The sequence below is a fragment of the Ovis aries genome, chromosome 18 (genome assembly GCF_016772045.2).
Source record: "Ovis aries strain OAR_USU_Benz2616 breed Rambouillet chromosome 18, ARS-UI_Ramb_v3.0, whole genome shotgun sequence".
NCBI classification, from domain to species: domain Eukaryota; kingdom Metazoa; phylum Chordata; class Mammalia; order Artiodactyla; family Bovidae; genus Ovis; species Ovis aries.
Window position 1 is genome coordinate 23,735,372 of NC_056071.1, and position 18,029 is coordinate 23,753,400.

An 18,029-nucleotide genomic window follows, 5' to 3' on the forward strand; every position below is an offset into this window, starting at 1 on the left:
AAGAGGTGAACCTGATACTTGGCACAGCTTTTTGCCTTGAGGCATTTGCTGATTCTTAAGCAAAACCTAAAAGCAGAGAGTGCTTTGTTGAAACTGATCACTGAGAAAGCCAAGAGAAGGAGAAACAAAGTAGAAACCAGCAGCCAAGCAGATTGAAGCTAAGCAGGGTTTTTGTCATCTCAGCAAACTGGAGGAGCAAAGATGGGGGTTCAGGGCAAGAAGTGGAATCCTGGTGTGCACCCCAAGATTTCAGATGGGATCTGAAGCCTAGGAATGTGGACTAACCAGAAAGAGTCATTTCCGTTTTCACAAAGACTAAAGTTCGGTTCAGTCGCTCAATCGTGTCCGACTCTGGGACCCCATGGACTGCAGCACTTCAGGATTCCCTGTCCAATACCAACTCCTGGAGTTTACCCAAACTCATGCCATAGACTAAAGCCTAATTTCAAATCTGCTCAATCCTAGACTGGATCACAATGATCCGCCCTTCCTTTGACTTCCAAGAACAAGAGTAAATCCTCTCAGAGTCTCGGGTTATCTCGCAATTCTTCATAAACAATACCTGACACTTCATAAGCAAATTATAAACCAACCGCGGTGTGTGTGTGTTGCTTGGTCAGTCATATCCAACTCTGCAACTCCATGGTCAGTAGCCTGCCAGGCTCCTCTGTCTACGGGATTCTCCAGGCAGGAATACTGGAGTGGGTAGCCATTCCACTCCCGGAGGGATATTCTCGACCCAGGGATCAAACCCAGGTCCCTCGCAGTGTGGGAAAATACTTTTACCATCTGAGCCACCAGAAAAGCCCACAAAGCGTCCTAGGAGATGTGAAAGGCCAAAGACCAAGAGAAAGAAGAGACACAAAAACAGATCCAGGGAGATGTAATAGTGGAATTATCAGATAAGCTTTCAAGATAACTGCGAGCAATATGCCCAAGAAAATGAAGGACAAGATGGAGAATATTACTACTAATGAAAGATGAAAATGTGTTTTTAAAAATTCTAGAACTGAAAATATAATAACAAGAATTCCATCAGTTCAGTTCAGTTCAGTCGCTCAGTCATATCTGACTCTTTGTGATCCCATGAATCGCAGTACGCCAGGCCTCCCTGTCCATCACCAACTACTGGACGGAGTTCACTCAAACTCAGGTCCATCGAGTCAGTGATGCCATCCAACCATCTCATCCTCTGTCGTCCCCTTCTCCTCCTGCCCCCAATCCCTCCCAGCATCAGAGTCTTTTCCAATGAATCAACTCTTCACATGAGGTGGCCTAAGTACTGGAGTTTCAGCTTTAGCATCATTCCTTCCAAAGAAATCCCAGGGCTGATCTCCTTCAGAATGGACTGGTTGGATCTCCTTGCAGTCCAAGGGACTCTCAAGAGTCTTTTCCAACACCACAGTTCAAAAGCATCAATTCTTCAGCGCTCAGCTTTCTTCACAGTTCAACTCTCACATCCATACATGACCACTGGAAAACCATAGCCTTGACTAGTCGGACCTTTGTTGGCAAAGTAATGTCTCTGCTTTTGAATATGCTATCTAGGTTGCTCATAACTTTCCTTCCAAGGAGTAAGTGTCTTTTAATTTCATGGCTGCAGTCACCATCTGCAGTGATTTTTGGAGCCCCCCAAAATGAAGTCTGTCACTGTTTCCACTGTTTCCCCATCTATTTCCCATGAAATGATAGGACCAGATGCCATGATCATCGTTTTCTGAATGTTGAACTTTAAGCCAACTTTTTCGCTCTCCTTTTTCACTTTCATCAGGAGGCGTTTTAGTTCCTCTTCACTTTCTGCCATAAGGGTAGTGTCATATGCATATCTGAGGTTATTGATATTTCTCCTGGCAATCTTGATTCCAGCTTGTGCTTCTTCCAGCCCAGCGTTTCTCATGATGTACTCTGCATAGAAGTTAAACAAGCAGGGTGACAATATACAGCCTTGACGTACTCCTTTTCCTATTTGGAACCAGTCTGTTGTTCCATGTCCAGTTCTAACTGTTGCTTCCTGACCTGCATATAGGTTTCTCAAGAGGCAGGTCAGGTGCTCTGGTATTCCCATCTCTTTCAGAATTTTCCACAGTTTCTTGTGATCCACACAGTCAAAGGCTTGATTTAATAGCAAATAAGGCCATGCTGCATGTGGGATCTAGTTTCCTGACCCAGAATCGAGGACCTCCTTTGCACTGGGAGTGCAAAGTCTTAGCCACTGAACCACCAGCGAAGTTCCCCCTTATTTTTTTTAACCTTTACCACAAACCTACAAGGTAGATATTATTATCATTTCCCATTTATACAAAGAGACACAGAGACGTTAAGTACCTTATACAAGGTCACACAGTTTCTAAGTGGGGAACCCAGGAATTGAACTCCCAGAGCTTGATTTTAGAATCTATGCTTGTAACCTCTAAGTTCCACAGCCTCTACCTAACTCCCATGCCCCTTTCATCTATCAATTCTTGCACATTGAAGCCTGAGGCCAAAAGATGGCTCCCCTAACATCTCCCTCTAGAGTGCTTTTGGTGGTAAGGTAGCCTGATAGAGCAAAGGGCGCACGTGACTAGGACTTGGAAAATCTGGGCTACTGCCCTAGCTCTGCCGCTCCATTCCGTGATTCTGTATTTATTTTCAATTAATTAATTAAAGTTTAAAAATTATTTATTTGTTTGTTTTTGGCTGCACTGGATCTTCACTGCCGAGCAAGTTTGTCTTTAGTTGCAGTGAGCAGGGTCTCTAGCTGCGGCGCGTGAGCTTCTCACCGTGGTGGCTTCTCTAGCGGTGGCGCACAGGCTCTACGGCGCATGCGCCTCAGTGCTTGCAGCGCCCAGGCTCTAGATAAGAGCACAGGCTCGGTAGTTGTAGTGCAGGAGCTTCGTTGCTCCTCAGCACATGGGACCGGCCCGAATCAGGGATCGAACCTGTGTCCCCGGTACTAGGAGGCTGATTCTTAACCACTGGCCCTCCAGTGAAGCCCTGTGGTCCCTCCCTCCTGTGCTCATCAATTTTCTTCACCTAGCAAACAGGGGTAATGATACGTATCTCAGGATTCTGATGGAGATTAAATGCCTCTAAAGACCTATCACTGCTCAAAAAGGGAGCTCCGGGGTGAGGCAAATCTGAACATCTCATTCTCTGAAATCTCCCTTCTGGTGCCAGATGTTGAGGGGATTTTTTTAAAACTTTATCTAAATTTTAATAATAATTTTTTTAAAAAAGGATGGATTTGACAGTAGAAATAAATCGCATTTACAGGCAAAAATAACACTGGCAGGACTAGTTCTGGGCAAAACCATCAAGAGGATAAAATGAAGTGGGGGAACACCTCCTCTCTCCTGTCATGTTCTTGCTCACTCAGGGGTGGGAGGGGCAGATACCCACCTTCATTCCCACAGCAGCTGCCCCAAGCCCAGCACCTTCCAGAGAGTTTCCATCATATTCAGGACTCCTTCATGAACCCTCAGCCCCCAGCAGAACATTCCCAGGCTACTGCTTTCTATTAGATAAAGGGAGAAGGGGTCTCTAACTGACTTTTGGACACAGAGGGAGAAGGGGAGGGACAAATTGAGAGAGCAGCATTGACATATATACACTCTGTGTGTGGTGTGTGTGTGTGTGTGTGTGTGTGTGTGTGTGTGTGTGTGTGTATGAGCTCAGTCATGCCCAACTCGTTGTGACCCCATGGACTGTAGCCTGCCAGGCTCCTCTATCCATGAGATTCTCCAAGCAAGAATACTGGAGCAGGTTGCCATTTCCTTCTCTAAGGATCTTCCCAACCCAGAGATTGAACCCGAGTCTCTGGCATCTCGTGCACTGGCAGGCAGGTTCTTTACCAGTAGCAGCACCCAGAAAGCCCCGCACCACCATGTGTGAAATAGACGGCTGGCAGGAAGCTGCTGGATAGCACAGGGAGCTCCGCTTGGTGCTCTGTGATGACCTAGAGGGTGAGAAGGGGGTGGGAGGGAGGCTCCAGAAGGAGGGAATATATGTATACATATAGTTGATTCATGTTGCTGTACAGCAGAAATTAACACAGCAGTGTAAAGCAATGACACTCTGTTTAAAATTTTTTTAATTAAAAAAAAAACATAGGGAGGTGCTTCATACTCATGTGACTGAGACCCCTCCTTTGCAAATAGCCCTGACCCTGTAGGATTCAAAGTGAGCTGCTTGGGGATGAAGAGAGAGGAAGAGAGAAACAGAGATGGGAGACAGATTTGGAGGGAGACAAAGGAAGAAGGAGAGAAAGAATGAAAGAGAGGGGGCAAAGAGGTGCAGGAGTCGGGGGAAGAAGAAAGAAGGAAAAGAAAGAGAAGGGGAAGGGATGCAGATGTGTAATGGTTGGACCATATGTGGAAATTGAAAAGCAAAAAACATCATCACTCGGTGGTGACAGAAAGGCTGATAAGGAAATCAAGAGAAAACCCAGATTTGAGGAAAGTAGCCTGTGGAAGGGGCTTCCGTGGTGGCGCTAGTGGTAAAGAATCTGCCTGTCAATGCCCGAGACACACGTTTGATCCCTGATCTGGGAAGATCCCACATGCTGCAGAGCAACTAAGCCCTGGGAGCTGCAACTACTGAGCCACGTGTCACAACTACTGGAGCCCATGAATCCTAGATCCTGTGCCCTGCAACAAGAGAAGCCACCACAATGAGAAGCCGGCACACTGCAACTGGAGTAGCCCCCGCTGTCTGCAACTAGAGAAAGCCAGAGTGCAGAATCTCCAGAACAGCCAAAAAAAAAAAAAGTTAATATAATTTTAAAAAAGGACCGGGTAAGGGGAGAAGTAGAACTGCAGTGCAGGCATGCACGGGCACACGGCCTCAGGCAGGCCCATGGCAGCTGCCCTGGGATGGTCCCTCACCAGTGGCCTGCCCTGAAGCAAACGGGCCAGACTTTCCCACCTCTTCAGTGACCAGATGCTAGTGTGGGCTGTCACCAAGAAGGGGCTCTAACCTTGGGAGAGATGCCTTTGTTTTTTGTTGTTGTTCAGTCACTAAGTCGTGCCTGACTCTTTGCGACCCCATGGACTGCAGCACACCAGGCTTCCCTGTCCTTCACCATCCCCCGAAGTTTGCTCAAACTCATGTCCATTGAGTCAGTGATGCCATTCAACCATCTCATCCTCTGTTGCCCCGTTCTCCTTCTGCCCTCAGTCTTTCCCAGCATCAGGCTCTTTGCATCAGGTGGCCAAAGTACTGGAGCTGCAGCATCAGGAGCAATTGTTTAACCAGGAGCAATTCCAGGGGAGGGGCTCAGCTCTGGGCCACCAGCACCTGGAGGAAAGCATAGCTGAGACCTCAAGGAGGGGTCGGGCAGCTCGTCACAGCAGCCGCTGCTCCTTCCATCATCTTCTCAGACTTAAGTTCAGTCTCTGCTTGAAGTAAAGGATCACAGCTGATTTATTCAGACACAGAGATCTCTCGGACAGTAGACTTAAATTTACCTCCTGCCTTTGGAGAGCTCTCTTCAACAACTAACTCCAGCTTTGTCTGTCCACTGTGCATGGCCCCAGTTAAAAATGAGCACAAGAACGTGAACTTCTATCAGCAGGAAAACTCTGCAGACTGCTAACCATCGTAGAGTTTTGCCTTGGCATAAGTCCCTGCCTGTCAACCCTCCAGGTCCAATTACCCTGTGAAAAGGGTTGTTACACGGGGTTTTTCCTTCTGTGTGGAATTTCTGGAATCTCCAAGGCGGGGACAATGGGAGACAGGTATCTACATTTTGTTATTGTTGTTCTTGCTGCACTGGGTCTTGTGTGTGTGTCTGACTCTCTGTGACCCCTACCCTGGGCTGTAGCCCTCCAGGCTCCTCTGCCATGGGGTGTCCCAGGCAAGAATACTGGAGTGGGATGCCATGTCCTTCTCCAAGGGATCTTCCTGACCCAGGGATCGAACCTGGGTCTCCTGCATTGCAGGCAGTCTCCCTACCGTCTGAGCCACCAGGGAAGTCCATATGCCGGGTCTTAGTTGCCACATATGGGTTCTAGTTTCCTGACCAGGAATCGAACCCAGAACCCCTGCTTTGCAAGTGCAGATTGCACATGGGACCACAAAACACAACTGGGATTGGCTGCACACCTGCAGAACACTGCTGCCTTGAGGGGCTCACACCTCTTCCACCCTACACGACTTTGGTGTCAGAGGTGAGCCCCACCAGGTGAAACCTACTATACCTATAGACAACTGCATATACTATTCATGGCTGGCAAAAAGGGCATTCCAGTTTAAGCTGAGCTGCTCCATTACCTATCCCCGCATTTGGAGAAGGAAATGGCATGGGATTTCTTGCCTGGGAAATGCCATGAACAGAGGAGCCTGGTGGGCTACAATCCATGGGATTGAAAATGAGCCAGACACGACTGAGCAAGCAAACATTACATTTATCTCTAAACATCAGACTCTAGTTCTCCACAAAAGCTTTCCCATGGCTTTCCCATGGCTTGAACATGCATAAGAACCCATAGGGGTGCTTGCTTACGATGCACATTTCTAGGCCACTACCCCTAGAGATTCTGATTCAGTAGATGGCCTGTAGAAAACCATTGAAAAACAGCGCTCTAGGAAACAGTGCTGTCTAAGAGAACTTTCTGCAGTGATGGCCATGTTTTCTCTCAACACTATTCAGTATAGTAGGCACCTAATAGGTGGCTAGTGTGATCAAGGGAGTGAATTTTAAGTTTTATTCAGTTCTGAAAAGTGAAAGTGTAATCTCTCAGTCGTGTTTGACTCTTCCCAACCCCATGGACATGAAGGAGCCCAGCAGGCTCCTCTGTCCATGAAATTCTCCAGGCAAGAACACTGGAGTGGGTAGCCATTCAGTTTTAATCTATTTCAATTTAAATAGCTACATGTGACAAGGGTCACCGTCTTGAACAGCACAGCTCAGGACCTTGATGCCCAGAGTGCCCAGCAAACCAATAGCAGCTCCTGGGGGTTTGTTAGAAATGCAGAATTTCAGGTCCCACTCTAGACCTACTGAATCAGGATCTGCAGTCTAACAAGATGCCCAGGCAGGAGCTCCCTGGAGATTCAGTGGCTAAGACTCCAAGCTTCCACTGCAGCAAGGAGTGGGTTTGATCCCTAGTCAGAGAACTATGATCTCACATGCCAAAAAATAATAATAATAAATAAAAATTTTAAAACGAACAAGATCCCCAGGCAAACCATAAGTCAATGAAGGTTGACACTCACTTTCAAGAACATTTTGGTGCCTGACTGAGATGCCCCATTTCTGAGCCACTTACCATCCGTTAACACCACTCTCTTGTTACAGACAGATTCTAATATCCAACTGTATTAACAGTCTAACCCAATTTTTACCCAGAATGCTGGATTCTGATGTAACTAGCATTATTGGTTTAGAAGAAATAAGAGGATGTGTGTGCGTGTCAATATAAAGAGGGAAAGAGAAAGATGAAGTGATGGTGTAGTCAAGTTAGAATGGGTCCTATATGCTAGCCAGGGTTTCAGCAATAGAGAACCATCAAAGATGTTAAGCAGGCAGATAAAATAAGTACGGTTGTTTTCTGACAATAAGGCTCCTAACTGTGGAGGATGGGGTAGAGGAGATGGCTGGTCACACAGGAATCTCCATTGTCCATTGGGTCTTGTATGAAGTATAAGGGTCTTATATGAAGTATACAGGGAGAAGCATTTGCTATCTAATCTTATTGCTAGATTTGAGGAACAGCAAATATTTAGGACTTACAAAACCTATCTATCCTCCAGCATCCATGTCCACAAGTATCTCAACCCAGATCTTCAGAATAATGTAGTATTCTCTTTTCTTGAGAGAAAATAACAGACGATTTTTGTATTTTTATCCCTAAGAGATAATTTCTCAGCAATAAACCAGACGTCCACCATTTCTAGTAGTGAACTATTTGGGATCTGATTCACCCCTACAACAACTGTTTGCTTCAAAAGTATACTTTTTAAAAATTTTATTTATTTTGAATTGAAGGATAATTGCTATACAATATTGGTTTCACTTCTGGCATACATCAACGTGAATTAGCCATAGGTATAAAGTACACTTTTTTACACTCCGTTGTACAGCAGAAACTAACACAACATTACAAACCAATTATACTCAAGCAAAAATAATGTAAATACACATTTAAAAATAAAGTGTACTTTCTACACATTTTAAGGCTAAAATACAAGGAGGATATTCACGGAACACACACACTCAAAACAACGGACTTTCCTTTAGATATCTTTCCCATTAGTATTCATGTGGTCTGTTGTCACAAACATGAAAATGAAAAATAGCTGCAACTGGGGGTGGACTGAGGGCTGACATGCAAGGAAGTGAAGGACTCAACAAGTGTTCCTCATCTTTTATCTGGGCTCAGAAGTCCTTTGATGCACCCAAAGGGTGGAGATTGGTCAGCCAGGGTCTCTGAGAGGGAAAGAACCAACAGATAGGAATCTGCTGATTTCTAGGCAATAGGGTTCTTTAGGCCATGCTGTTTTTCAAAGAATAACTTGGAGAAATGATTTCTCCCAGTACTCGAACACGATGGGCAAGAGAATAGCCCAGCAGAGCACTCAGAAGACATGTATTGACCCGATACATGTGGTCAATAAGAGGCAAGGAGGGGGACTTTCCTGTTAGTCCAGTGGTTAAGAATCCACCTGCTGTGGAAGGGGACACAGGTTCAATGCCTGGACTGGGAAGATCCTACGTGCTGTAGAGCAACTAAGCCTGTTCACCACAACTACTGAGCCTGTGCTCGAGAGCCCGTGCTCGAGAGCCCGTGCTCCACAAGAGAAGCCACTGCAATGAGAAGCCTGTGCACTGCAACTCGAGAGCAGCCCCCACTCACTGCAACGAGAGAAAGCCTGCAAGCAGCAATGAAGACCCAGCACAGCCAAAAATAATAAATCAATAAAAAAATTTTTTTAAAGAGGCAAGGAGAGAAGAGGTGGATGAAGTCAGTGCCCCAAAGCTCAGGCAAGTCTGTTAGTGGAAGGACCAGTGAACTGAAACTTCTATCAACCCCACTAGGAGTGCAAGTCCTTGGAGCAGTGGTCTCCAAACAAGGTGACACGTCCCAGGGAGTGGGCAAGGTGAACCACTGGGGCTTCAGAAGAAGAAATTAGAATCTCTGTTTGTACTTAAACTTTTTAACTTCAAAAGACAATGAATTAAGTTTTGCTAAAACTTAAACCACAGATTGGCATCTTCCCTGAACTCCACTGGCACATCAGAGGGCCTCATGTCCAGTTAGGACGCAAGCCAGAAAATAGTTGTTGGAAGTGTGAACAGAGGTGTTAGGTTCCTTTCAGCATACTGTGATGTATTGTGTTTTTTCAATATTCCCATACATGTGGATTTATGTGTTATATTATGTAGTTTTTACTAAATCCATCCTCTTAAAATGGGTCTGCGTGTTTGTGTGCTCACTCAGTCATGTCGAACTCTTTGCGACCCCATGAACTGTATCTCACCAGGCCCCTCTATCCATGGGATTTTCCCAGGAAGAATACTGGAGTGGGCAGCCATTCCTGTCTCCAAGGGATCTTGACACTACAGTCATCGAAATAATACCACTTTCTGAACAAACTTATGGTTGCTGGGGGCACGGGATAGTTAGGTAGTTTGGGATGGATATGTCAGTTGAGTCACTCCGTCGTATCCGACTCTTTGTGACCCTATGGACTGCAGCAAGCCAGGCCTCCCTATCCATCACCAGCTCCTGGAGCTTACTCAAACTAATGTCCATTGAGATGGTGATGCCATCCAACCATCTCATCCTCTGTCGTCCTCTTCTCCTCCTACCTTCAATCTTCCCCAGCATCAGGGTCTTTTCAAATGAGTCAGTTCTTCATATCAGGTGGCCAAAGTATTGGAGTTTCAGCTTCAGCATCAGTCCTTACAATGAATATTCAGGGTTGATTTCCTTTAGAATTGACTGGTTTGACCTCTTTGCAGTCCAAGGGACTTCAAGAGTCTTCAACATTGATGTTGGAGCTGATGTTCAAAAGCATCAATTCATCAGCGCTCAGCTTTCTTTGTAGTCCAACTCTCACATCCATACATGACTACTGGAAAACTCATAGCTTTGACTAGATGGACCTTCTTGACAAAGCAATGTCGCTGTCTAGGTTGGTAATAACTTTTCTTCCAAGGAGCAAGCATCTTTTAATTTCATGGCTGCAATCACCATCTGCAGTGATTTTGGAGCCCCCCAAAATGAAGTCTGTCACTGTCTCCATTGTTTCCCCATCTATTTGCAATGAAGTGAATGGGACCAGATGCCATGATCTTAAGTTCTCTGAATGTTGAGTCTTAAGCCAACTTTTTCACTCTACATGTAAGTTAAATAAGCAGGGTGACAATATACAGCCTTGATGTACTCTTTTCCTGATTTGGAACCAGTCTGATTTTCTATGTCCGGTTCTAATTGTTGCTTCTTGACCAGCATACAAGTCTCCCAGGAGGCAGGTCAGGTGGTCTGGTATTCCCAACTCTTTAAGAATTTTCCACAGTTGGTTGTGATTCACACAGTCAACGGCTTTGGCGTAGTCAATAAAGCAGAAATAGATGTTTTTCTGGAACTCTCTTGCTTTTTCTATGATCCAACGGATGTTGGCAATTTGATCTCTGGTTCCTCTGCCTTTTCTAAATCCAGCTTGAACATGAGGAAGTTCACGGCTCATGTACTGTTGAAGCCTGGCATGGAGAATTTTGAGCATTACTTTGATAGCTTGTGAGATGAGTGCAATCGTGTGGTAGTTTGAACATTCTTTGGCATTGCTTTTCTTTGGGATTGGAATGAAAACTGACCTTTTCCAGTCCTGTGGCCACTGCTGAGTTTTCCAAATTTGCTGGCATATTGAGTGCAGCACTTTCACAGCATCATCTTTCAGGATTTGAAATAGCTCAACTGGAATTCCATCACCTCCACTAGCTTTGTTCATAGTGATGCTTCCTAAGGCCCACTTCACTTCACATTCCAGCATGTCTGGCTCTAGGTGAGTGATCACATCGTCGTGATTATCTGGGTCATGAAGATCTTTTTCGTACGGTTCTTCTGTGTATTCTTGGCACCTCTTCTTAATATCTTCTGCTTTTGTTAGGTCCATACCATTTCTGTCCTTTATTGAGCCCATCTTTACATGAAATTTTCCCTTTGTATCTCTAATTTTCTTGAAGAGGTCTCTAGTCTTTTCCATTCTATTGTTTTCCTCTATTTCTTTGCATTGATCACTGAGGAAGGCTTTCTTATCTCTCCTTGCTATTTTTTTGGAACTCTGCATTCAAATGGGTATATCTTTCCTTTTCTCCTTTGCCTTTAGCTTCTCTTCTTTTCTCAGCTATTTGTAAGGCCTCCCCAGACAGCCATTTTGCCTTTTTGCATTTCTTTTCTTTGGGTATGGTCTTGATCCCTGTCTCCTGTACAATGTCATGAACCTCTATCCATACTTCTTCAGGCACTCTGTCTATCAGATCTAATCCCTTGAATGTATTTGTAGCTTCCACTGTATAATCTTAAGGGATTTGATTTAGGTCATACCTCAATGGTCTAGTGGTCTTCCCTACTTTCTTCAATTTAAGTCTGAATTTGGTAATAAGGAGTTCATGATCTGAGCCACAGTCAGCTCCTGATCTTATTTTTGCTGACTGTATAGAGCTTCTCCATCTTTGGCTGCAAAGAATATAAGCAATCTGATTTCAGTATTGACCACCTGGTGATGTCCATGTGTAGAGTCTTCTCTTGTGTTGTTGGAAGAGAATGTTTGTTATGACCAGGGCATTCTCTTGGCAAAACTTTGTTAGCCTTTGCCCTGCTTCATTCTGTACTCCAAGGCCAAATTTGTCTGTTACTCCAGGTATCTCTTGACTTCCTACTTTTGCATTCCAGTCCCCTATAATGAAAAGGACATCTTTTTGGGGTGTTAGTTCTAGGAGGTCTTGTAGGTCTTCATAGAACCATTCAACTTCAGCTTCTTCAGCATTACTGGTCAGGGCATAGTTTTGGATTACTGTGATATTGAATGGTTTGCTTGGAAATGAACAGAGGTCATTCTGTCATTTTTTGAGTTTGCACCCAAGTACTGCATTTCAGACTCTTTTGTTAACTACGAGGGCTACTCCATTTCTTCTAAGGGATTCCTGCCCACAGTAGTAGATTTAATGGTCATCTGAGTTAAATTCACCCATTCCAGTCCATTTTAGTTCGCTGATTCCTAAAATGTTGATGTTCACACTTGCCATCTCCTGTTTGACCACTTCCAATTTACCTTGATTCATGGACCTAACATTCCAGGTTCCTATGCAATATTGTTCTTTACAGCATCAGACTTTACTTCTATCACCAGTCACATCCACAACTGGGTGTTTTTGCTTGGGCTGTGTGTCTTCACTCTTTCTGGAGTTATTTCTCCACTGTTCTCCAGTAGCATATTGGGCACCTATCAACCTGAGGAGTTCATCTTTCAGTGTCCTGTCTTCCTGCCTGTTCATACTGTTCATGGGGTTCTCAGGGCAAGAATACTTAAGTGGTTTGCCATTCCCTTCTCCAGTGGACCGCATTTTGTCAGAACTCTCCACTATGACCCACCTGTCTTGGGTGGCCCTATACGGCACGGCTCATGGTTTCATTGAATTAGACAAGGCTGTGTGTGGTCCATGTGATCAGTCTGACTAGTTTTCTGTGATTGTGGTTTTCATTCTGTCCAACCCTTTGATGGATAAGGATAAGAGGCAAATGGAAGTTTCCTGATGGGAGAGACTGACTGAGGGGGAAACTGGGTCTTTTTCTGGTGGGTGGGGCCATGCTCAGTAAACTTTAATCCAATTTTCTATTGATGGGTGGGGCTGTGTTTCCTATTGTTTGACCTGAGGCCAAACTATGGTGGAGGTAATGAAGATAATGGCAACTTCCTTCAAAAGGTCCCATGCAGACACTGCCACACTCAGTGCCCCCGAACCTGCACCAGTCCACGGCCGACCATGCCTCTGCCAGGCTCCTGGTCACTCACAGATAAGTCTGGGTCAGTCTCTTGTGGGGTCACTGCTCCTTTCTCCTGGGTCCTGGTGCACACAAGGTTTTGTTTGTGCCCTCCAGGAGTCTGTTTCCCCCATCCTGTGTAAGTTCTGGCAGCTCTATGGTGGGGTTAATGGCAATGTACTATGATATGAGAAGAACAATGCTGAGGGCCACTTATGCAAGTGAAGGGACAGGGGAAGACTTCACAGAAGAGCAGGCAATGGAGCTAAGTCTTGAAGGATAAACAGGAGTCTCCCAGATGAACAAAAAAGGAAGAAGCACTGCAGCCAGAGAAAAAGCAGCCCAAGAGACAGGAAGGGTGGAAGAAACTGGTGGTGTTTGAGGAGCTGTGTGGTTGTCCACACAACTGGGACAGGGAAGAGTGCAGGGAGAGCTGAGCCTGGAAGGAGACGAGTAGGGGTACTTCATGGTCAGGTTCATGTCTGATAAGATCACCTTGACTGTGATCTGAGAAATAAAGTGAAAAGAAGTAGACTGACGGCAGGAGCCAAGGATGGGGCTCTTGCTCAGTTTAGCTTAGACACTCAGAGTCTGGACAAAAGGGACAATAGGATGAGGAGAGGAAGGAACAGGTTAAGAGAGACTTCCCAGGTAGCTCAGTGGTTAAGGAATCTGCCTGCAAGCCAGGAGACACAGGAGACATGGGTTTGATCCTGAGTTAGGAAGATCGCCTGGAGAAAGGCATGGCAACCCACTCTAGTATTCTTGCCTGGAGAATCCAATAAACAGAGGAGCCTGGTGGGCTACAGTCCATAGTGTCTCAAAGAGACTGAAGAGACTGAGCTCGTATGCATGCTCAGAGGCAGAATCAATGGGACCTGGGGACAGGTACAGTGTGGGATGTGAGTGAAAGAGCAGCACCCTGGAAGCCTCCTGGGTCTCTGGCTATAACCAGACTTCCCCCATGAGACTCCTGTTCCCTGGCTGTGATGCCATCTACCAACCATCAGCTCAAATCTCATCTCCTGAGCAGACACTACCAATCAACAGAAATAATGTCTAGCTTGCAGGACACCAGATCTTTTTTTTTAATCTACTTATTTAATTGGAGACTAATTACTTTATAATATTGTGGTGGTTTCTGCCATACATTGACATGAATCACCCATGGGTGTACATATGTCCCCCATCCTGAACCCCCCTCCCACCTCCCTCCCATCCTATCCCTCAGTGCTGTCCCAGTGCACCGACTTCAAGTGCCCTGTTTCATGCATCGAACTTGGACTGGTCATCTATTTCACAGATTGTGATATACATGTTTCAATGCTATTCTCTCAAATCATTCCACCTCACCTTCTCTCAGAGTCCAGAAGTCTGTTCTTTATATCTGTGTCTGTTTTGCGGTCTCGCATATAGCGTCATCGTTACTATCTTTCTAAATTCCATCTATATGCGTTAATATACTCTATTGGTGTTTTTCTTTCTGACTTTCTTCACTCTGTATAATAGGCTCTAGTTTCATCCATCTCATTAGAACTGATTCAAATGCGTCCTTTTAAGACACCAGATCTTAAATTCATCAGTGACTGACACCCGGAACAGCAGAGATGGGAACACATTAGCCAGATTTAAATATTTAAATCATAAAAGGTTTTAGTCTGTTGTCCATCAAATGTTAGAAAGCATCAGACATGATTTCCAGTTGAGTAAGTGAAGCCATGATAAAAGTGGAGAATATTCTTGGGGAACTTTGAATGCAAAGCAAACTCCAAATCATTTAGTAATTGCTGGGTCTCTGTGTGCCTGCCAGACTGACTCAGACCCCTGACAGGACTTCATGACAGTGTCCATTCCCCATAAGCTTCCTTTCCCCTCACACTCTGAGTTAGAGCACAGCGCCTCATGAATGTTCAACTTACACTTCAAAGCAGAACCAGGGATTCCCTAATGGCTCAAATGGTAAAAAAAAAATCTGCCTGCAATGTGAGAGACCTGGGTTCAATCCCTGGGTCGAGAGGAGGTAATGGCAATCCACCCCAGTATTCTTGCCTGGAGAATCCCATAGACAGGGGAGCCTGGCAGGCTATAGTCCATGGGGTCACCAAGAGTCAGGCTCGACTGAGCAACTAAACCACCACCACCACAAAGCAGAGAGACCAACCTGGGACATTAAGGCCAGAAAGTTAAATTTAAAATCACATGGTGGTAGTCTCCATTTTAATCAATGTCCTATTACACACACGGCTATTGAGTTTAAAAACTGGTTTCATGTTAGGTGTATCTTACATTGAAAACAATACAGCCCATATTCACATTAGTGTGCAATTTCCACTAATTTCTGACAAAGAGAAAATACACATATTCGACTTTTTTCTGGCACAAAACCTTGATTATTCAGCTGCGGTCGTCAGAGTCAAAGGTGCTCAGGAGTCTTCGTAAAGCACTTCGTCTACCCTCACATCGTTCTCATCCACCGGGACCTGGAGGCAGATCTGCTCTTTGAAAGCCAAGGCCAGGGTGTAGGGTTTCACATCCTGGGACTGCAGACAGCGCTTCAGGTAGGTGTCATAGTAGCCCTTGCCCCGTCCCAAACGGTTGCTCTGTTTGTCGAACCCGAGACCTGGCACGAAGATGAGGTCAAGTCCCCCTGTGGAAAAGAGGAGCAAATTTATAAGGAAGGTTAATATGGACAGGGACTAGGGCCACACCAGGTACCCACTGACTGGAGAGGGGGCAGCTACTGTATTTGTGATTGATGAGGCCACAGGCAATGTCCATGTCACCAAGAGCCTGGGCCAGGAGAGGGAGGCACAGTACGTGCTACTGGCCCAAGCCCTGGATCAGACCGCCAACTGACCCCTGAAGCCCCCATCAGAGTTCATTATCGAGATGCAAGACGTCAGTGACAACCCATCCACCTTTCTCCTTGGGCCCTACCATGGCACAATGTCCAATGTGGGCAAGAAAAAACCGATCACTTCCCGATCTGGTTTTTGTTTTGCAACGACGCCCTTTTTTTTTTTTTTTGGAGCACAGTTGCTTTGCACTGTTGTGTTAGTTTCTGCTGTAAGCAAAGTAACATATGTCTGCTCCCACGTGGATCTGCCGCCCTCAGCCGTCTAGGTCATCAGAGAGCACCGAGCTGAGCTCGCTGTGCTATGCAGCAGCTTCCCACCAGCCCTCTATTTTACACATGGTGGTGTATATGATGATTGATAAATGATGTCTATTTTTCCTATGATTTTTAATGAAATACACGATCCCTGTAGAAAATCTGAAAAAACTAAAAGACAAAGAAAGAAATAAAAATTACTCAGCAACTAGTAAGCCCATCATCCATCCTCTGGCAGTTCTTTCAAGTATGCATGCTAAGTTGCTTCAGTCGTGTATGACTCTGCGACCTCACGGACTGTAGCCTGCCAGGCTCCTCTGTCCATGGGATTCTCCAGGCAAGAATACTGGCGTGGGTTGCCATGCCCTTCTCCATTTTTCATGTACACATGTACAAAAATGCCAGATTCCCAGGCCCTATCCACACCTAGTTAAAGAGAATCTCAAGACTTCCCTGGTGATCCAGTGGCTGAGAGGCTGCTACCCCTATACAGGTGCCCTGGATTCTATCTCTGGTCAGGGAACTAGATCCTATGAACCACAATTGAGAGTTCACATGGCTCAACTAAAGATCCCACATGCCACAACTAAGACCTGGTACAGCCAAATAAATAAAATAAAAATAAATGTTAAAGAAGATAAACAGAATCTCCAGGGATAGGGCCTAAGTCCTTTTTCTCTTAATTTTTTTTTCTCTAAGCATACAGATGACCCTACACACACTCCTGCCAAGTTTGGGAGTCAGTGTCCTAGGGCGCTGACAACTGGCAGAGTTGGAGAGGGTCAGAGGGAAGTCAGGAAGGACAGAGGTCTTGTCAAAGTCAATTAGCAGCAGTAGGGTGAGCTGTTAGGAGGGCTAAGCTGACCCTTTTCATCTCCCCTCTTACAGAAGCGGGGAGGCCAAATTGTCCTCCTTTCCTGGATTCACATGAGTGCGACCTTTGACCTATTCAGGAACATTCCGAAGGTACCAGATGGGGTCCCATGGTTGGTCCTCTGGCTGGAACTCTCCCAGGGACACAAGGACCAGAACTGGCCACGGCCTTGTCAGCACAGGGCTCAGAGAGGAAGGCAGGGTCTTCAAAGTTACGAAAAGCTGCCCACAGTTAGAGGTGTGCAGAAGGCCACAAAGGTCGTGAGGAGCTCCATGGACTCTGTGAGGTTCAGGGAGTGACCCTCCAGCCCATGGCGGGGAGCTGGACACACCAGCACTGCTCGCAAGCAGCAGCACACACCCAACCCAATCATCTACCAGGTGGCCATCCTGTACTGAGCCTCAGCCTTCTGAGGGCTGTCCTGGGGGGGTCCAAGTGACCTCCAGCTTAGCAAGGACTGACCACACATGCAGTGTTGCTGGCAAAGATGTACCAGCAAGGGCTGGGAGCCATGAATTCTTTGGAATGGGCTGTTCAGGGTAGAGGTGTTCAGACTGCCAGCCAGGCTGGGCCCCCACTATCAGCAGCTGTTTTGACTTCCTGCAGAACTGCGAGATGAACTCAGCTTTTCCTGGGTGCCCAGCACACCTGTCAACCCCTGCCTGCAAAACCTGGCTGAGCACACCTCCAATGACAGGCATGACCTTCTTGGGGAAGGTCATCTGGAAGGTCACCTTCTTGATGACCTGCTCATCAACACCTGCTCATCTACTCTAATCCCAACTTGCTATAGGGCTCTGGCCACTGATCGTCACCTTCCCTCCCTGTCCCTGCTCTGCTCATCTCTCTCTCGGGAATCACAGTGACTTCTGGCTCAGACTCTGCCCCTTCCAAGTCTTCCTCCTGAGCTTAAAGTTCAGCTCTGTCATCACATCCAGAACATACCTGCACACATCTTTTCCTCCGTTCCTTTGCGGACCCACATCACAGAACATAAGGAAAGAGTTTCCCATAGAAGGAAGTGGAAACAATGTCAGTAGCTGGCAAAAAGGACAGTAACGTGCAGACAGGACAG

General features: G+C 45.9%; 1 protein-coding gene across 1 annotated transcript in view; it reads right to left on the minus strand.

The window, feature by feature from the left end:
- Positions 1 to 7,936: 7,936 nt before the first annotated feature.
- The window catches only part of MTHFS (methenyltetrahydrofolate synthetase), a 31,898-nt gene continuing 21,805 nt past the window's right edge, over positions 7,937 to 18,029 (minus strand). The window contains exon 3 of the mRNA XM_004017785.6: positions 7,937 to 15,615. Within this exon, the coding sequence (XP_004017834.2) occupies positions 15,392 to 15,615 (224 nt within the window). The 3' untranslated portion in view covers positions 7,937 to 15,391. The remainder of the gene's footprint in view (positions 15,616 to 18,029) is intronic.